The sequence below is a fragment of the Chelonoidis abingdonii genome, chromosome 24 (genome assembly GCF_003597395.2).
Source record: "Chelonoidis abingdonii isolate Lonesome George chromosome 24, CheloAbing_2.0, whole genome shotgun sequence".
NCBI lineage: Eukaryota > Metazoa > Chordata > Testudines > Testudinidae > Chelonoidis > Chelonoidis abingdonii.
In genome coordinates, this window is record NC_133792.1 from 8042920 (window position 1) to 8059812 (window position 16893).

The 16893-nt window shown below is 47.7% G+C and overlaps 1 protein-coding gene across 1 annotated transcript in view; it reads left to right on the forward strand.

Annotated features, from left to right (window-relative positions):
• Positions 1-16893, forward strand: part of LOC116835220 (uncharacterized) — a 249478-nt gene that overhangs the window by 59786 nt on the left and 172799 nt on the right. The window contains exons 2-3 of the mRNA XM_075060693.1: positions 14321-14468; positions 14899-15057. Of these exons, the coding sequence (XP_074916794.1) occupies positions 14321-14468; positions 14899-15057 (307 nt within the window). The remainder of the gene's footprint in view (positions 1-14320; positions 14469-14898; positions 15058-16893) is intronic.

The following is a 16893-nucleotide window of genomic DNA, read 5'->3' on the forward strand; positions in this document are numbered from 1 at the left end:
GCAGCTGCTCGATGCAAGTAGGAGGCAGACCTGGCTGAGTAGTGGCTGGTGCTGGTAATGACCCAGCACCTCCCCCCCCGCTCCGCTCACCATAACCTGACTTTGGGTGTCCGGTCAGTAGAGCTGACCGGATGCTGTCAGGTCCCCTTTTTGACCGGATGTTCTACTACACCCTACTACAAATACCCCATTTTTATAAATGGCCATATCTGTATCATGGCAAGATCCAGAGGCCCCATCTGAGATCAGAGCCCATTGTGCTAGGTGGTGTACAAACAAATAGTAAGAGACGGACCCTGCCCCAAATATCTTAACAATCTGAATAGACAAGGCAGATAAAGCAAGGATTATTGTCCTCCCTCTATAGATGAAGGAACTGAGGTGCAAGGAGGTCAGGTGATTTGCCCAACGTAACACACCCAGGCTGTGGCAGAGCCAGGAAATGAATTTCAATCCTCTGAGTGAGTAGAGCTAAGCAAATACTAGATTTTTCAGTATGAGGGTCAAACTGCGGTGGGAGAATATCCCGTTTGATTTGAACCAAGTCCAATTTTTAGAGGGTTTTTGGTGAACTGAGAAACTTGGGGAAAAATCATTTTAGATCAACCAGAATGTTTCATTCATCTCAAAATGAGGTTGTTGGGTTTTTTTAAAGTTTTTGTTTCTTTGGTAATTTTGGGTGTTTTATACTGTGTGTGTGTGTAAGAGAGAGAGAGAGAGAGAGAGAATGCTTGGTTTAAAAAAAATGAAAAGTTGAAAAGAGAAAGTCAGAATGAAACATTTTGAAATGGTCAAAACAAAAATTTTTGACTATTTCAAAAAACTTCCCGGGATTTTTTTGGCTGAAACTATTTGTCACATTCAACCTGAATTCCTGAAATGTTTTGCCTCCCTCTTCCCCCAAAACGCATTTTGTAGCCAAAATTCTATTTGCCAAGATATTCCCCACCTCCAAACTCTATTCCTGAGTCCACAACTAGTGCCTTCACCACAAGAATGTCCTGGATGGGGCAAGGGTGGGAGGAATTGGGGTTGTAACAAGTCAAGGGGAGAAGAGAGGTTTCGGGGTGCCCGTTTTGGTTAACTGTTCAGCTCTCGGTTGTGCATGCTAATTTGGTGCTGTAACCATTCTCACTTGCCAACCAAACCAAAACCTATTCATAGCGCCCTCATCACAAGCATTTGCTTCCAAGGGGTTTGATCTGGTTTATTGGTTTTGACCAAAGATCGGAAACCACAGTTGTGATCTACAAATGTCTCTAATTTACAGTCTGTAAACATTACTAAAGCACAAGGCTTGTGATGCTAAACAGACTCTCTGCAGGATATTTTCACAGGGTAATCATGGAAATTAGAGATGGAAAAGACCTGTTAGGTCATCCAGTCTGTTCCCCTGCCCAGCCTAGGATTGAACTGTTTCTTATAGCTCATTCTCCAGTGTTTTGTCCAGGCTGGTTATTTAAATTATGCAAGCAGTGGTGCCTCCAACACTTCCCTTGGGAAACTAATAGTTTCAGTCTAATAGATTTTGCTCTCAGGAAATGTCTCCTGACATTCTGCTTATGTTTCCCTTTCAGTCCAGTATTCCTAGCTTGGCTTTCTTGGAAAGAACATAAACAAATCAGAGAAAGTATAAACTTTGTGCACTGACATAGGGTTGTCTGGATTCAAATCCTGGTTAAAAGCACAACAGTCAAAACAGTATGGCTGTGGAAATATGGATAAGCTATCGGGGTTGGATACGAACCCACGTCTCCGGAGATCCAGGGATCATGTCTATAGTTTGTAACTAGAGAAGTGTGTTTGAAAGTGTCTGTTTTTAGCAGGGAGGGATAGCTCAGTGATTTGAGCATGGGCCTGCTAAACCCAGGCTTGTGAGTTCAATCCTTAGGGGAGCCATTTAGGGATCTGGGACAAAAATCTGTTTGAGGATGGGTCCTGCTTTGAGCAGGGGGTTGAACTAGATGATTTCCTGAGGTCCCTTCCAACCCTGATATTCTATGATAAGCTGATGTTCACATATAAAAATAACTCTCTTCTGGGGTGAAGGAGAACTGTCGTTATAATTACAGGTTTCAGAGTAGCAGCCATATTAGTCTGTATCCACAAAAAGAACAGGAGTACTTGTGGCGCCTTAGAGACTAACAAATTTATTTGAGCATAAGCCTTCATGGGCTACAGCCCACTTCTTCAGATGCATGCATTAACACCTGAGGGCTTGGTCTTGCAAGCACTTAAGCTAGAGCTGAGCAAAACTCAGGATTTCTGTTCCAGGTGGGATGGTCAGACATTTCAAAATTTATTTTCATTCCAAATCAGAATGAAAACAAAATTTCCTATGAAATAAAATTTGATTATTTCAGGCTAATTGAAACATTTTGCTACAATTTTGACTTTTTAAATTATAATCTTATATTTATAATTTGTAATATTTGTAATATAGTATCAAATAAATTTCAAAACAAAAATTCACCTTAAAAGGAAACTCAAACTGTTCCACCCCCAATGGATTATTTTGACCTTATCGAAATGTTTTCTTTCCAAATGAAATTTTCTCTACACTGACGCATTATTCTGGAAAGTTTTGATCTCAGCAAAGTGGCATTTGCTGATGGAAAAGTGTTTTACTGGAAAATTTCAGATCATCTCTAACTTAACCTCACCCACCTTATCTCTCTAAATGCTTGTTACCTCTTTCATTGGACCATCTGGTGAAAGAGACAAGTTTTCAAGCTACACAGAGCTCTTCTTCAGGCCTGCTCTTAGGAAAGTTTTACATAATTTGATTTGTGTGCTTAACATTCACAGCGTTAGGGTGCAAGTTTATTTACAAGTGAAAGAATTTGAGGAGGGAGTGGAATATTGTTCTCTATTTTGTTTTAACCCAGTTTGTCAGTAACTTCATTTTAAAATTCAATATTATGTTTGTAAAACCAAACCAGGAGGATACAGGCAGAGGTAGGACATGATGCTGCTTTAAACTTTTTTTAAAATATTGGTCATCTTTTAAGGTGATACTATCCCTTAAAGTACAGAAGCCTATGTTAAGGACAGCCCTGCTGTGTGAAATGAGCACTGGTGAAGGTGCTGGATGCACAACCTGGACACGGAAGATGAGTGTTTATCCACAGACACAGAGCAATTCATGCAGGCTTCCCCTGCCGTCTCTCAGCAATGTGACCCGCACAGAGGGGTACTTTGCTGTACAAGTTTTGCTGCCTGTCCAAAAGTGTTGCCACCTCTCATGTATAACATGATGCTACTGTGCACCATATTACCACCTCTGACCCTTTTGCAATTAGCGATCACACCCCAAAACTTGTGTCCGAAAACACCTGACTGTTTTCAAATGGCCTGTTTTCAAATCCCGTGGCTGGGTTTTGTGAGATTGACCCACCTCCTCCCACCAGTACATCTCAGCGGGGCCTACAGGATGTGCTGGAAATTGATTGCACTAAAGCAAAATGTCTCAGCTCTTGTATTCCTTGTTTAAATATCATTGTTTCCATCTGGCATCTCATCGGCAGCTTCTTTTTTTGTGCAACTCCAGGCCTTGTAATAGATTAATTTGGTATGATTAAACAGTGAGCTAAGGTGCATCTGTAATGGGTGTTTATAGGCATATTTGGATTTGAACAGGATGCTATTCATTGGCTTCTCTATGACCAGCTTGGAACTGGTCCTCCTAAAATGCGCTTGGTGCCACCGATAAACAGAAGATGGAGATGACACATTCTTGGCTGCAGTCTCGTTGGCCTGTGCTTGCTCCTGCTAATGTAGGCCTATGTACAAGTCTCCCTGGCCCAAAGCTGGCTTGAAAGGTTTCTCTGTTGCCTTAGCCACCCAGAGGCAAGTTAAATTTGGCAGTGAACGTTGATCTCTAAGAATCTTCTCTGAAGTGATGAGAGAACCTTCTCTTGTCCTTTTGATTTGAAGGTGAAGAATGCAGAGTAGACACCAGTTTACAGAGGATTTTCCATACTGAATGTGCCCAAAAAGTGCTTTGAAATGAGCGAATGTGCTTGGAGTGAAGTGGGAACCTTACCTCTCCTTTCTGAAGTACAGCAAGGGGAATGAAGGTATAGACTCAGTTCTGGGATGCTTCTGGAGTAAATTTCTGCAAGGTGCGCTAGCCCTGTGCTCCTTTGTCACAGCAGTTCCCAGGGAACATTTCCTCCAGCGTGGAATGGGACGTGCACCTTGCTAGCCAAGAGCACGCCTCTGGAAAGGAAAGCACTTGCAAGTGGGAGACCTGTGTTAATGGTGGTGGTGCAGCTGCCCATCGTCAGCCTGGTGGGAAATGGATGCTCAGTCTTGCACTGATTCAGAGAAGCCCAGTGTGATGGATTGGCTGAATGGTCATCGCTCTGCAGAGGGCAGCATGGTGATCCTCCTGCGGTACGGGATGCTTAGGCACTAGCAAAAGGATGTGGAAGGAGGCTGTTGCAAGGTGAGGGGAGCCGCGTACTGGCAGGAAATGCACGGAAGCTGATGCCTTGACATAGAAGAACGAGGAGTGGTGACCCCAACAAGCCGTGCTGCAGAACTGAGCCCTGGCTGGGGAACTTCTGGGAGAGGACTGGACTGAGAGGAGACGCCTCAGTGCTAGGCTTCAGGAACTCATGTCCTTTTCAGCTGTGCCTAAGGGCCAAGCGAGGGGCTACTCTCTTATTGTTTAGTTAAATCTGTTGCAGCTAATAAGTCTAGAATGTGTGCGACCTCTTCTAATTCCCCCTTCTCGAGTGCTCTTTCATCTGCAGGGCTCCAAGCTCATGGGTGAGTGAGTGTGATGATCCTCATTTTCCAGGTGGGGAAACTGAGCCACCCTGAGAACCAGACTATCTGGTGGTAAAATTCCCCTTCTGCTCCTTGTGCTGGGAAATGCAGCGCAGGGTAAGTCTCTAAAACGGATGCTTCACTTCATAGGAAACCAAAATAGATGGGAAAAATCCTCCTTCAGCATGATATCAATGTAAGGAAAGGTTTCCCACCTGCTCTTATGGCAATTGCAGGGGCTGTCTATGGACCTCTCCCTTTTCCCTCCCGGTGTTTGGCCCCGGTGGCTGGAACAGCCTGCGTCTTACTTAGAGCTGAGTGTTGCCTCCTTTATTTAAGGAGCAGGGGCTTGTGCTTTTGGTGCTGGAAGTCCTGGGCTCCCTCCCCACTAATGGCCATTCTGGCTGTATGTGAATAGGACCATGGTTCATTCCATTTATCTGTCATAGGAACTGCCAGGATGGCTCAGGCCTGTGGTCCATCCAGTCCAGTATCCTGTCTCCCATAGCAGCTGGCACTCGATTTGGGCACATTTTTTCTCGGGCGAATAGAATATTTGCCGAAAAATGCATTTTTCAGTAGAACGAAAATATTTGTGAATTCGGGTCAAATTTGGCAAATAGTTTCAGCTGAATAAGACTGGAGAAAAACTCCAAGCCTCAAAATGTTTTTAGGACGAAACATTTAGTCTTTTCATGTCAAAAAGATGTTTCATTTAGAATTGTAGCTACTTTTACAAACAAAAACCACAACCCGCAAAACCCAGAAAATGAGAAGTTTTGTTTTGGGTTGAATTAAAAGTTTTGTTTGGCCCAAATCAGAAAATTTTTGGTTTTCCTTTTCACAGAATAGAAGCGAATAATTGTAGTTTCAGGTTGACCTGAAACCTAATTGTTTGGATTTTTTCTGATGTCGCCACCAAACTGAAAACCCCGTTATTCATCCCAGCTCTAGTGAGCATGCGCTGATTCAGGGGAAGATGCAAGAAACTCTGCAGGAGGCAGATGTGGGATAACCTGCCTCCGATGAAGGTCTCACCCTGCTCACTAATAGTTAAAGATTAGCATAAGCCCTGACTCAGGAGTCTCAGTATCCCTTCCAGAGGTAATGGGTCTGTTTCAAACTTCCAGCAGGTTCTGAACTACAGTGGAAGAGAGATATTTTGAAAACTGTTCCGAGTCTCTTAATGTCCTTGTAACTCCAAAGTAGCAAAGGTGAGCGGGAGAAGTAGCATTTCCCTGGGTTCATCTCAGGAGCAGAAGTCGCCCAGTTCGGCTGGGTTGAACACATCACAAAGGCTGCTTACGTGAGCTTGCCATGCCACAATCTCCTCTGCAGAGCCAGTGCTTCACAATAGAGATGTCAGTGCCGAGAGCGGTGGCTTGTTTAAGCCGCATGAGAGGATCTTGTTTGTTCTGTCTTGTAGCACAAGTCTCTTCTCTGCCCGCTCAAGTGGGTTGCTGAGGCCTGCTGGCTTATCTTGACAGAGCAGAAACTAGCCAGATGCGGCTGGGTTTAAATAAATTAATGGAAACCTGCTGCTCATATGGAGAAGTGCTGCAGTGTGAAGTTAATGCAGAAGGGCAGCATCTGTGCCTAGGGGAGGTGAAAAACTAGTTTGGATCCCCCTGCTCACCTCTAATGAAAGCTGGTGTCTCTGGGACTGAGATGTCATTTATTAAACATCAGTTCAGCTAGCCAAGGGTGGGGAGGCAGTAAAGGTGTCAGTATTTCTATACTGCCTGTCGCCATGGTTTCCAAGTGCTGATCTCAGCCAAATACAAAGATGTATCTTGGGTACCAAAATTTCTTGCCTTTAATTTCTTGCCTTCAGGTTAATGGATATTTTTTTATTATTTTCTCCCTCATTTCAGTCTCTGCATCCTCACCTCCTCCAGTGCGGGATCCCTGCTATATGCACTTTGAACACACAGATGGTGTCACCACGATTGGGTGCTGGTGCGACTGTGGTTTCTGCAGACAAGTTGTACTCTTGCACGACTATTTGGTGTACTGCCCCTCCTCCCCCTCCGATCAGCACGGGACCATGTGGTACATTCTGGTCTTCCACACTCTGGAATGTATCTGGGCTCCCTTTTTGGTGACGGGTGCTTTGGCTGAATCTAGTTTTAAAGGGATCTTGTTAATGCTTTTTTTTTTTTTTTTGGTTAACTGCTGGTTTTTAAGGCCAGTGAAAGGAGTGCAAAGAACGGTGCCCTCTCTGTGTACGCAGAGCTGCTAATAATAAATGGAGATATACCTCTCTTATAGAGCTGGAAGGGACCCTGAAAGGTCATCAAGGCCAGCCCCCTGCCTTCACTAGCAGGGCCAATACTGATTTTGCCCTAGGTCCCTACCTCAAGGATTAAACTCACAACCTTGGGTTGAGCAGGCCAATGCTGAAACCACTGAGCTATCCCTACAGTACTGGTATTATGACCACACTCTCCTGCTGTGATGCTGAGTCCCAACCCTGGGGGGGATGGACGTCTCTAGGGTCCGTGTTCAGGAAAGCATTTAAGCAAGTACTTAGCTTTAACTATGTGCTTAAGTGCTTTCCAGGATAGGGGCCTGTGCTTATTTTGGGATATGAGTGTTTGCTTCAAGTTAAGCACATACGCCTATTCAGAAAAGCAGGGAAGCCTGTAAATATGTGGTTAAAGTTAAGCATATATGTGCTTTCTTGAATTGGGGCCTAAGTGTGAGAAGAAAATTCATCCTGTAGGGTGCGCCCGGTCCACAGCCCCTCTTCTGAAGCTGCCAAGGAGGAGATCGATTAGTGGGGGGTAGGGGGGTGCTGCGGACTCGTGCCCATTGGGAACTGCACTGACACACTCCCCCTTCACTTTATCTATTCACATTGAGAGCTGGGCAAAAGCCACGAGTCTCCCCTGCAGATCCCGAATCCTCCCACTGGGCTATGCACCCTCGACAAGCCCTTTGAGGAGACTGACAGCGGAACTGTTACATTACGGCATGTGAACTGAATCAAAACAGCTTTCTGCTCAATTGGCTTGTTATTCGCCAAAGCAGCAGATCTGTACCTTGTGTACATATCCTGACAGGCTGCAGCGTGCCCTAGGGTGTTCATCTGCCCTAGAATAAATCTCACACCTCATCTACAGTGGGAATTGAAGTGAAAGCAGAGACTAGATGTCTGCCAAGCGATTGCAGCTGGTACGGGCAGGGCTCCCGCTGTCAAGTAATCAAGTAAGATTGTCCATGCCCTCCCACCTATTGGATGACTGGCTCCATGAAAATCCAGCGCGTTTATGCCAGGTGGGCCCAGCGGGGTATTGTCTGAGATGATTACCTTTTCCCAGCCTCCTGGCCGGTAGTGGGTTATTTCCTGTCATGTGTCATGCAGGTCAAGGCAGAAACAAGGGATATGGTCACAGAGATCCCAGAGGCAGAAATGCTGTGTCCTGGGGTGATTCCCCTCCCCCCCGCGGCTTCGGTGGCCTTTGATTCCTGAAATAACACCACCTCTTCCTCCTTGGTGTGAGCTGGAGCACTTAAATTGACAAGAAAGCTCCTGGCTCCCCAGCCGGGCTGCTGCTGGGTCTTGCCTCCAAGCCAGGCTGTCACCCTGGGATGCCCCCTGGGGACCTGCCTCCCCCCCACCCTGCCCCGAGCACAGCAGCCGACTGAACTCCGGGCATGGATCTTCTCACTGTATCCTTAGCCTGCATCCTCACTGCAAGGTGGGTGGGTTCCTGCCCAACTTAAAGTGGAGCCCAGGCTTTAACCCCCTCTTTCCCCCCAAGCTGGGTCAGTTTATCTGGGCTTAAAGCCCTTCCAAAACCACGTTAGAGGCTTTTCTGTGTGGATGGTAGGGGGTTAAGGCTACAGCCCAGGTAAGAGCCTGGGTAACTCTGCAGTATGGACATATCGGTGCCCGATTTGAGATGCCTTAAAAGTAGCCTGGTGTTCAGAAAAAGCCGAGCACCCACCATCTGCAAATCCAGCTCCTTTAAGGCATCTCAAGGGGGACACCCAAAATCACTTGTCACTTTGGAAAGGCTTTGTCCTTGTGTCAGACTCTCTGCAGACGCTGCTGCAACCGATGCAGTTGGCTCATGTCCCGGAGGTTTTCTTCGCAGCTGTAAGGGTTAGAGACTTGCTTTCGTTATTCCTTCTTTGTGAAATGGAGAGAAGAAGATGGTACCTCGAGAAAGGTGGCGTACTGATGTATCTGTCGCCTTGGCGAGGAACAGGCTGAGGTTGATGCTCCAGGGTAAGCAGGGTACTGCCGCTTGCAGATCTAAAGTGTGAACATTGATGTTCGGTCAGGCCATCTTGCCCCTTCCCGTTAGGGGCAGGGCCAGCTCTAGACACCAGCGCTCCAAGCATGTGCTTGAGGCAGCACTTTCCAAGGGGTGGCTCTCTGGCTCTTTTTTTTATTTTTTTTGCTTGGGGCACAAAAAGCGGGGAGCTGGCCCTGAGCTGTGGCAGCGAAGGGCACGGGGAGGGCCGCGGGAAGTAACCGTGGGTGGGGCAGAGGAACCGCTCCCCCCCTCAGCTCACTTCCGCTCCACTGCCGCCTGCTCCCCCAAGGGCGCCGCCGCCGCGCTTCTCCAAGCCTGGGAGGGAGGGGTAGGAAGGAAAATGTGGCGTGCCCGGAGGAGGAGGCGGGGTTGGGGATTTGAGGAAGGGGCGGAGTTGGGGCAGGGCTGAGGAGGGGCAACACAGGAAAATTTTTTTGCTTGGGGCAGCAAAAATCTGGAGCCGGCCCTGGTTAGGGGCTTTTGAAAAGCAATAGGCGTGAGGTACTGAGGCTTTGTATGCACTGCTAAGAAAAGGTGCAAGTTGACTGCGGAGGAACGAACACACACCTTGGTTCTCCCATTGTAACAACCACAGTGGATACAAGGCTCTGCAGGTTCACATCAAGGTAAAGTCAACCCCCAGTGGGGAGGGGTGTCCTTCTGACCTTGCATAGCTACCTGGTGGCAGTCACTTCAGGATTTGACCGGGAGATAAGAGCAGTGAAGACAAAGCTTGAGTCTGGGGCATTCTAAGAAGGGAAATCCTTTAACATTTGAAATCCGCATCTCTGCAAAACAGAACCAAACCCTGCAAGAGACCACGCTGCATAAGCTGCCCTGATATTCCCATTGCTGATTTATTTGGGGCTGGACAAGCTGTGTTTATTAGAAGGTTCAGCCCCAGTGGTCTGAGAAGAGCTGCAGCTGCTGATAAGCACCAGACCCCAGGGACCCTTCTTTAAACTATACAGCTGATGCGCACACATTCCTATAGAACATCCAATAGGTCTGCAGGTGGGTGGGAGAAAGCATTGACTGGAAAGAGAGGAACAAGAAAATGAAGGGGAGAGACCCTGAGACACCCTCCAGGACAAGGTGAGGGAAGAGAAAGGACTTGGCTATGCAGGCATGCACTCTGGAAATATCAGAGAGGGCAGACAGCACTGGTCTTTTCCATCTGTGATTCTGTGCGGCAAAGAAAGTTCCTGGCTACAAGAGCAAACCCATTTGCCCTGCAAAGGTGAGGCTGAACAACACGTTGATTGCACATGGATGAAGCTCAGATGCTGCGGTGATGGGTGTCAGTGTAAAACCCACAGACAGATGGATGCTCCTTGAGCTGAGAGTTGAACATGTGCACGTTTATCTGTACGGATGGCCTGGTTCTCATCTTACTTATGCCAGCATAACTTTTGACTTCTATGGAGCTACTCATACCTTAGACTGGTGTAAGTCGTGTCTGAATTGGGCACCATGACTGCAGTTGGCACAGAACATCGTTTGGCTTTAGCCAGTGCCGTTCATAACCAGGGTGTCCCAGATTTCTTTCCAAAGCACTGAGCTAGGCCGTGCTCATCAATAGCTCCGAGTTTTGGCTGCTAGAGCCTGTGTTACTGAATCTGCTGTATGGATTGCAATGGGGTGATGGTGGATAGAGACACTTGGACTGTGAGTAAAGAGACTTGTAGTCTATTCCTGTCTCTGCCATTGACTTGCTGTGTGATCTTGGGGAAGTCACTTTGCCTCTTTCTCCTCCTGCCCTCTGTCTGTCATATCTCTTTCGACTGTAACCTCTTTGGGGCTGGGACTCCCTCTCACTATGAGTATGCGCAGCACCTGCACAGTGGGGCCCCAATCTCAGTCAGTGCCTCTAAGCACTACCATTATATGACTGTTAAACATGGTAAGATAAGAGCAGGATGACTTAATTTCCATCTGCAGCCATTGCTCAGCTTGAGTGGGGGCTGGGGGTTTCTATGGAGCTGGTCAGTTCTGTAGCTGACGGTTTGGCTACATGATTTCACAGCTGGCGTATTTCACGGTCTTGATTGGCTGTATTTGTAACCGCGCCACCAGCAAGAGAAGCCACCTGTAGCAAACACTGGGGTATCTAATCTGTGAGTGTCATCGGTGATCATCTTAATTCTGTAACCATGGGGGCAGACCAGATGATTTACAAGTAATTTGGGGTCCTGCTGTCTGTCAGCATTGGGGCTACTTCTCATATAGGCCTTTTTTGTAAATGCTGGTGCCGGATGGACATCACTGGAGACTGAAGTCTTCTCGAGCAGTTACATCACTGACGGTGTGTCTGTGTGTGCTCCCCTATCAATGCCCTTCATCAGGAGCTGGAGTTGAATCTCTTACATGCACCATCTAATCGTAGACCAACCAGAATGCTGGTCACTGCTGAATGTGATCGTTTTTGAGATCTGAACTGGCAGAAATACCCAGGCTCATTAGGAATTCAACGACTGGATTCCTAGTGGTATGCACAAACAGCGCTAGCACAGAAGATTCCTAGGGCACTGCTTACCCTCTGATTGTATTTTCTCTGTCTTCCTTTCCAGTCTGACTTCTACTTTGCTGATCCTCTTTGATTTAAAGCATGGATTCTCAACCTGGGGGTTGTGAACAGACTTCAGGGGGTCGTGACCATCCTCCCTTTCCTTTATGGTTAGATGGGGAGGGAGGGGGACCCTGAAAGCTTTTGCTCTTGCAATGCGGGGTCATGGTTTAGAAAAGGCTGAGACCCACTGTTTTTTAAAGTTCAGAGAACTTCGTGAGCTTCATTCCAAATGTCGTTTCAAATGCATTTCCATTATCGATGTGGTAGCCTTGGCCCACTCTTAATTGTTCATGGGGATGAGGGAATCTGGCTCTTCTTGGGCTCCATATTACCATGTGGTTGCTGTTGCTTCCTGGGGACATAGAAATCCAGTGTAACCACACTGGAGTTGATGTTGCCTTTCGTGCCCCAGCCGCAGGGCTGAACCTTCCCCTTTTCAGCTCGCTGGCTGCTGGCATTGCAAATGTTTTGCTCAAACTGTTGTTAACCTTCCTGCTCACAGAACGACATTGGTTGCCTCGCTGCCTGCATTAAAATGACTGGGTAGAATTCATGCAGAGTCCAGATTATTGGGAACTGGACCCATATTTATACAAACCACCCAGGATTGGTTCAAGAAGTGAGACTATTCAGGTCTGAAGCCAACATTTTTGTCCACAGCCTAGATTAAGCGACCGGGCCCGGGATGGCGAGGTCTCACTGCAGAGTGCCCTGGCTTTTGCTGCTCTTCTTGGCAGTAGCAATTAACTCTTTCCTGAAGTCACAAGGGTGGCTTGCCCAAGGCCACTGTCCTTGCTGTGGAAAGGACAGGACGGGACAGTCTGCATATGTGCACACGCGTGCCGGCCGGGCAAGCTCTCAATGTTCTGGCCGCGACACAGCTGCAGTTGCTTTGCCCGTGGAATCCAGTTGTCTGGTGCTTGTTCCCACTCCCAGAGCAAAGGGCTGCTGTGCCTCAACCTTTGTCGTCCCTTGTGTGCATTCCGTCTGAAGCGCGATCTGCTCTCCCTGGGAAACTGCCTTACCGCCAAGCATGCTGTACTGACGGCTGGCTATGGTCCTTCCTTCTCTCTGCCTGCTGGTGGGTCCTGCAGGAGTGCTGCTGGTCTCGCTGATGTTGCAGAAACCTTTCCTCACCTCTTGCTTGGACATTTTCCTGGCTCCTTTTGCAGCACTTGGGATACAAGCTTTTTGAGAGGAACCTTTTTTTCATCAATTGTAATTTCCAGGTAGCGGTTCAGTGCCACTGGAGAGATTTCCTCTGACCTGGCAAAAGGGGTGTGGCCGTTCTCCAGCCATGACAGTCAATCACAGAAATGACTGAGATCCTCACACTTCTCGTATAATCGCCTGCAAAGCGACAGGTGTCATTCCTTTCTGGGATATGAAAAACCTGCTGTGGGAATGGCGGGGGCCATGTTAGACTGAGGGAACCAGAGGGAGAGCTAGTTTCCAGACATGCCTGGGTATATAGTGGTATCCTTATGGACGATGCAGTGCAAAGCTTCATAGGGCAACGAGGAGAAAGGCAGTTAACGCAAACCCTTTGCTCCAATAGATACCTTTTGCTTATAGACTCAGACTTTAAGGTCAGAAGGGACCATTAGGATCATCTAGTCTGACCTCCTGCACAATGCAGGCCACAGAATCTCACCTATCCACTCCTGTAACAAACCCCTAACCTATGTCTGAGTTATTGAAGTCCTCAAATTGTAGTTTGAAGACCTCAAGCTGCAGAGAATCCTCCAGCAAGTGACCTGTGCCCCATACTGCAGAGGAAGGCGAAAAATCTCCAGGGCCTCTGCCAATCTGCCCTGGAGGAAAATTCCTTCCCGACCCCATATATGGCGATCAGCTAAACCCTAAGCATGTGGGCAAGACTCACCAGCCAGCACCCAGGAAAGAAAGCTGGGTGGAGCTAGGGTGACCAGACAGCAAGTGTGAAAAATTRGGATGGGGGTGGGGGTAATAGGAGCCTGTATAAGAAAAAGACCCAAAAACCAGGACCATTTGTATAAAATTGGAACATCTGGTCACACTAGGCCAGAGGTAGTCAAACTGCAGCCCACGGGACACATCTGGCCCATGGGACTCTCCTGCCCAGCCCCTGAGCTCTTGGCCCAGGAGGCCGTCTCCTGGCCCCTCCCCTGCCGTCGCCCTACCCCGCGGCCGCAGCCTAAGCTCACTGCACCGCAATGCTCTGGGTGGCAGGGGTCTTGCAGAGGGGGCAGGGAGCAGGAGGGGTTGGATAGAGGGCAGGGGAGTTGGGGGTGGTGGTCAAGGGTGGTGGGGTGGATAGGGGGCAGGGCAGTCAGAGGGTGGGGAACAGGGAGATTGAATGGGGACTATACTATAAATTATACTGTTTAATCCACCTGGCAGTGTTTTGAGTTCTTTTAGCTCCCTAAATTCAGAGGTCAGTCTGGAATAAGCACGTCTTTGGCTGAGACTCTATTTCTGTGATTCTTACAGCTCAGTGACACTTCTCCGGGCAGGAAGATTACAGCCACAAGCTGTTCCTAGACATGATCATTCTCCTTCTGAAAACCCTTTCAAAGGGCTGTTAGCCATGGGGGACCATGTTCCCATGGCCTCCTGTACTCCTGAGCACCTTGCCAGTGGCTAATGATGGTGTTTAATACATCCTCTGGTGGGAGGATGCATTAAACATTTAGTGTCTCTCTCTTTCCTTTTCGCCCCCATGCAGATGAAGTGAATTTACTGGACAAACTGACTTCTTCCGCCCGGGACTTCAGCAATATTTCCCTCAGTTATGACAAAGCCAACTGCAGCGTCTTGGAGGTTGGACAGTATTCCACCCTCAGCATCCCCACCCGGGAGGCTTTTGGGGACAGGTAGGCTGATTGCCCAGAGGTTCTTATAGTTGGACTCCTTGCACGCTTGGTGATTTGGTCTTTTAAAACCTCGTTCCTCCCTCAGCGCTGCTTCTTGGGGTACGTTGTCATTGCCAGTGGGGTTGTGCATGGCGGCTTGTGTAGACATCCCCCTGCAAATAGAGGAGAAGAATCCACGGCTTGGGCTTCAGCGCCAGCTGCGCAAGCGAATACCTACCTCGGGGGTCAAGTGGGCCTGTGTTGCCCATACTGAAGCCTGTGCTATGGCTTCCTTAATTCTGGCATTTCATAACTTTTCAGTGCTTGACTTTGCTATCTGCATAATGTTCTTTTAACTTGGTTTTTGTGCGTCAAATTATATAGAATGGATGAATGTTCTGTTTATTACACTGGATGCTACAGGATGCTGTGGCTTGCTTCCCTCGCCTAGGTTTGCAGATGATCTGAGCGTGTTGCTGAAACTTAAGTATTCTCTGAAGGAGGAAACCAGCCTCTTGACAATCCTCAGTCATCGTAGCCACGTGCTGTTCCAGATCAGGATTAACCCCCTTGCCTTGGTCTTTGTCACCACTAGGAGACGACATTATGAGTAAGTTCCATCTTAGTTCTCTTCTTCCTCTACCCCAAAATTTAGGGGGCTGGAGTTTCCAAAGACAGGCAGCGAAGCTGAGCCTGTTGAATACTTAGCGGTGGGTACAAAGGGTAACTGCCTGGGCAAGCCAGGTCACGAGCATGAAGCTATCTGCTAATGCTAGAGCTGCTATGCGTGTTTTGCCAGTAATCACAGGATTGCACCCACATATCCATCCACTGCACTAACAGGTACCTATGTAAAAAAGTAGAACTGTGGCCTTTTGCATATGCATATGCATTTTTCTCTAGCTCCAGCCATGAGAGAAATTTAGTTGGCAGGTGTGAAGGCTCTCGGGGAGCCTGGGACTGAGTCACCTTGTTACCCCCTGCCTCCAGCATGAAGGAGTCTTGCTTGTGCTTCACTGGGAGTCTGCACCCCAGTCCCAGAGTCCCTTTGAAGTGTTTTTCCGTGATATCCAACCCTGGGCTGCTCACAGAAATATCAGGTCTACTGTCCCCCAATAAGCAGTATACACACCAGCCAGTAAGATTCAGCTCTGTTCCAGAATTTTGCTTAATATCACCGCTCTTAGATAGAATGAAAACAAAAGTAAATTTATTATCAAAGATTCCAGATTCAAGTGGTATTGGAAACAAAGGGTTACATAAAAAACAAAATCACATGCTTTCTAGAGGCTTAGCTTAAAGAACAGGCTAACCTGTCTGCAGTTTATCTCACCCAATGTCTTTTGCAGCTCTCCAGCCAAGGTCGGCTGAGATCCAGTGTTCATAAATGTAAATGCACTGCCCATTTATTCCTATGTACCTGATGAGGGGTGTCGTCTTTGTCTTCTACTTATACCCCCCCACAAAGTTCATTGTCTGTCCTTAGAGAAGGGATAACCACCTGGGGCTTGGTTTTCCTGTGTGGCGCTTCCCTTTTGACTTTGCATCTCTTCGCTGACGTAAATCCATCATGTTAGCTTGCCATGTGTAAGTTGCATCCTGCCAGAGAGAGAGGTGAATAACCGTCTCTTGTCTGACAGAACACCTGTTTTTTCACCTCTGCTGCTGACTCATGCCTTGTTATGGACTGTAAGATCATATTTTCCGTATACGTACGTAACTCCTTACACAGTATCTCTATATACATTTCACAACGATATCAATGACCAGTGTGACCCCGGCTTTCATTTAAGACCTCACATGACATTCTTTGGTGAACCAGAACATACAGACCAGAATCAAGATGTTCCTGGAACCCCCTTGCTAGTTGGAATTAAGAGGTTCTTAGATCACAGGAGGGAAGAAGGTTGGTGATGCAACAAGACTCAGGGTCTTTAGTTAACCGGAGTGTGGCAGGCAGGGCCGGTCCAGCTGGTCATGTCCCCTCAAAGTTCTCCAAGGGTCTGTCCCTGCTGACATCTGAGGTGGGGCCCCTCTGATCGCAAAGTAGCATCTCTGCTACTTGTGCCAAACAAGAGTTGGTCATCTGATACCCTTTTCCCCTGCTTGGGCCATTGAAGAGTGAGCCCACTGCAACTTACTGATGCAGGTGAGTTGGCAGGATAGAATCTGTGTGTTAGTCTCACATCCACTAAGGTGAAGGCTGCTTTGGCAGATTTTCTACGTTAAGAGGGAGGGTGTGCTCCTGGTTTTGCCCTAGAGTGTTAGATATTATCCTCCTGCCGGTTGTGCCTGAGATTGGACATCTCCCCCCTTCGACATAGTTCTCGGTAGCCAGCATGTTAGCGCTCTTTCCTACTGTTCACAGAGCAGAGTCCCCCTCAGAGAAATGGGATTACTCCCCCCATACACTCTGTTTGGGTTGGAAATTGTTTGAAGGGAGGAA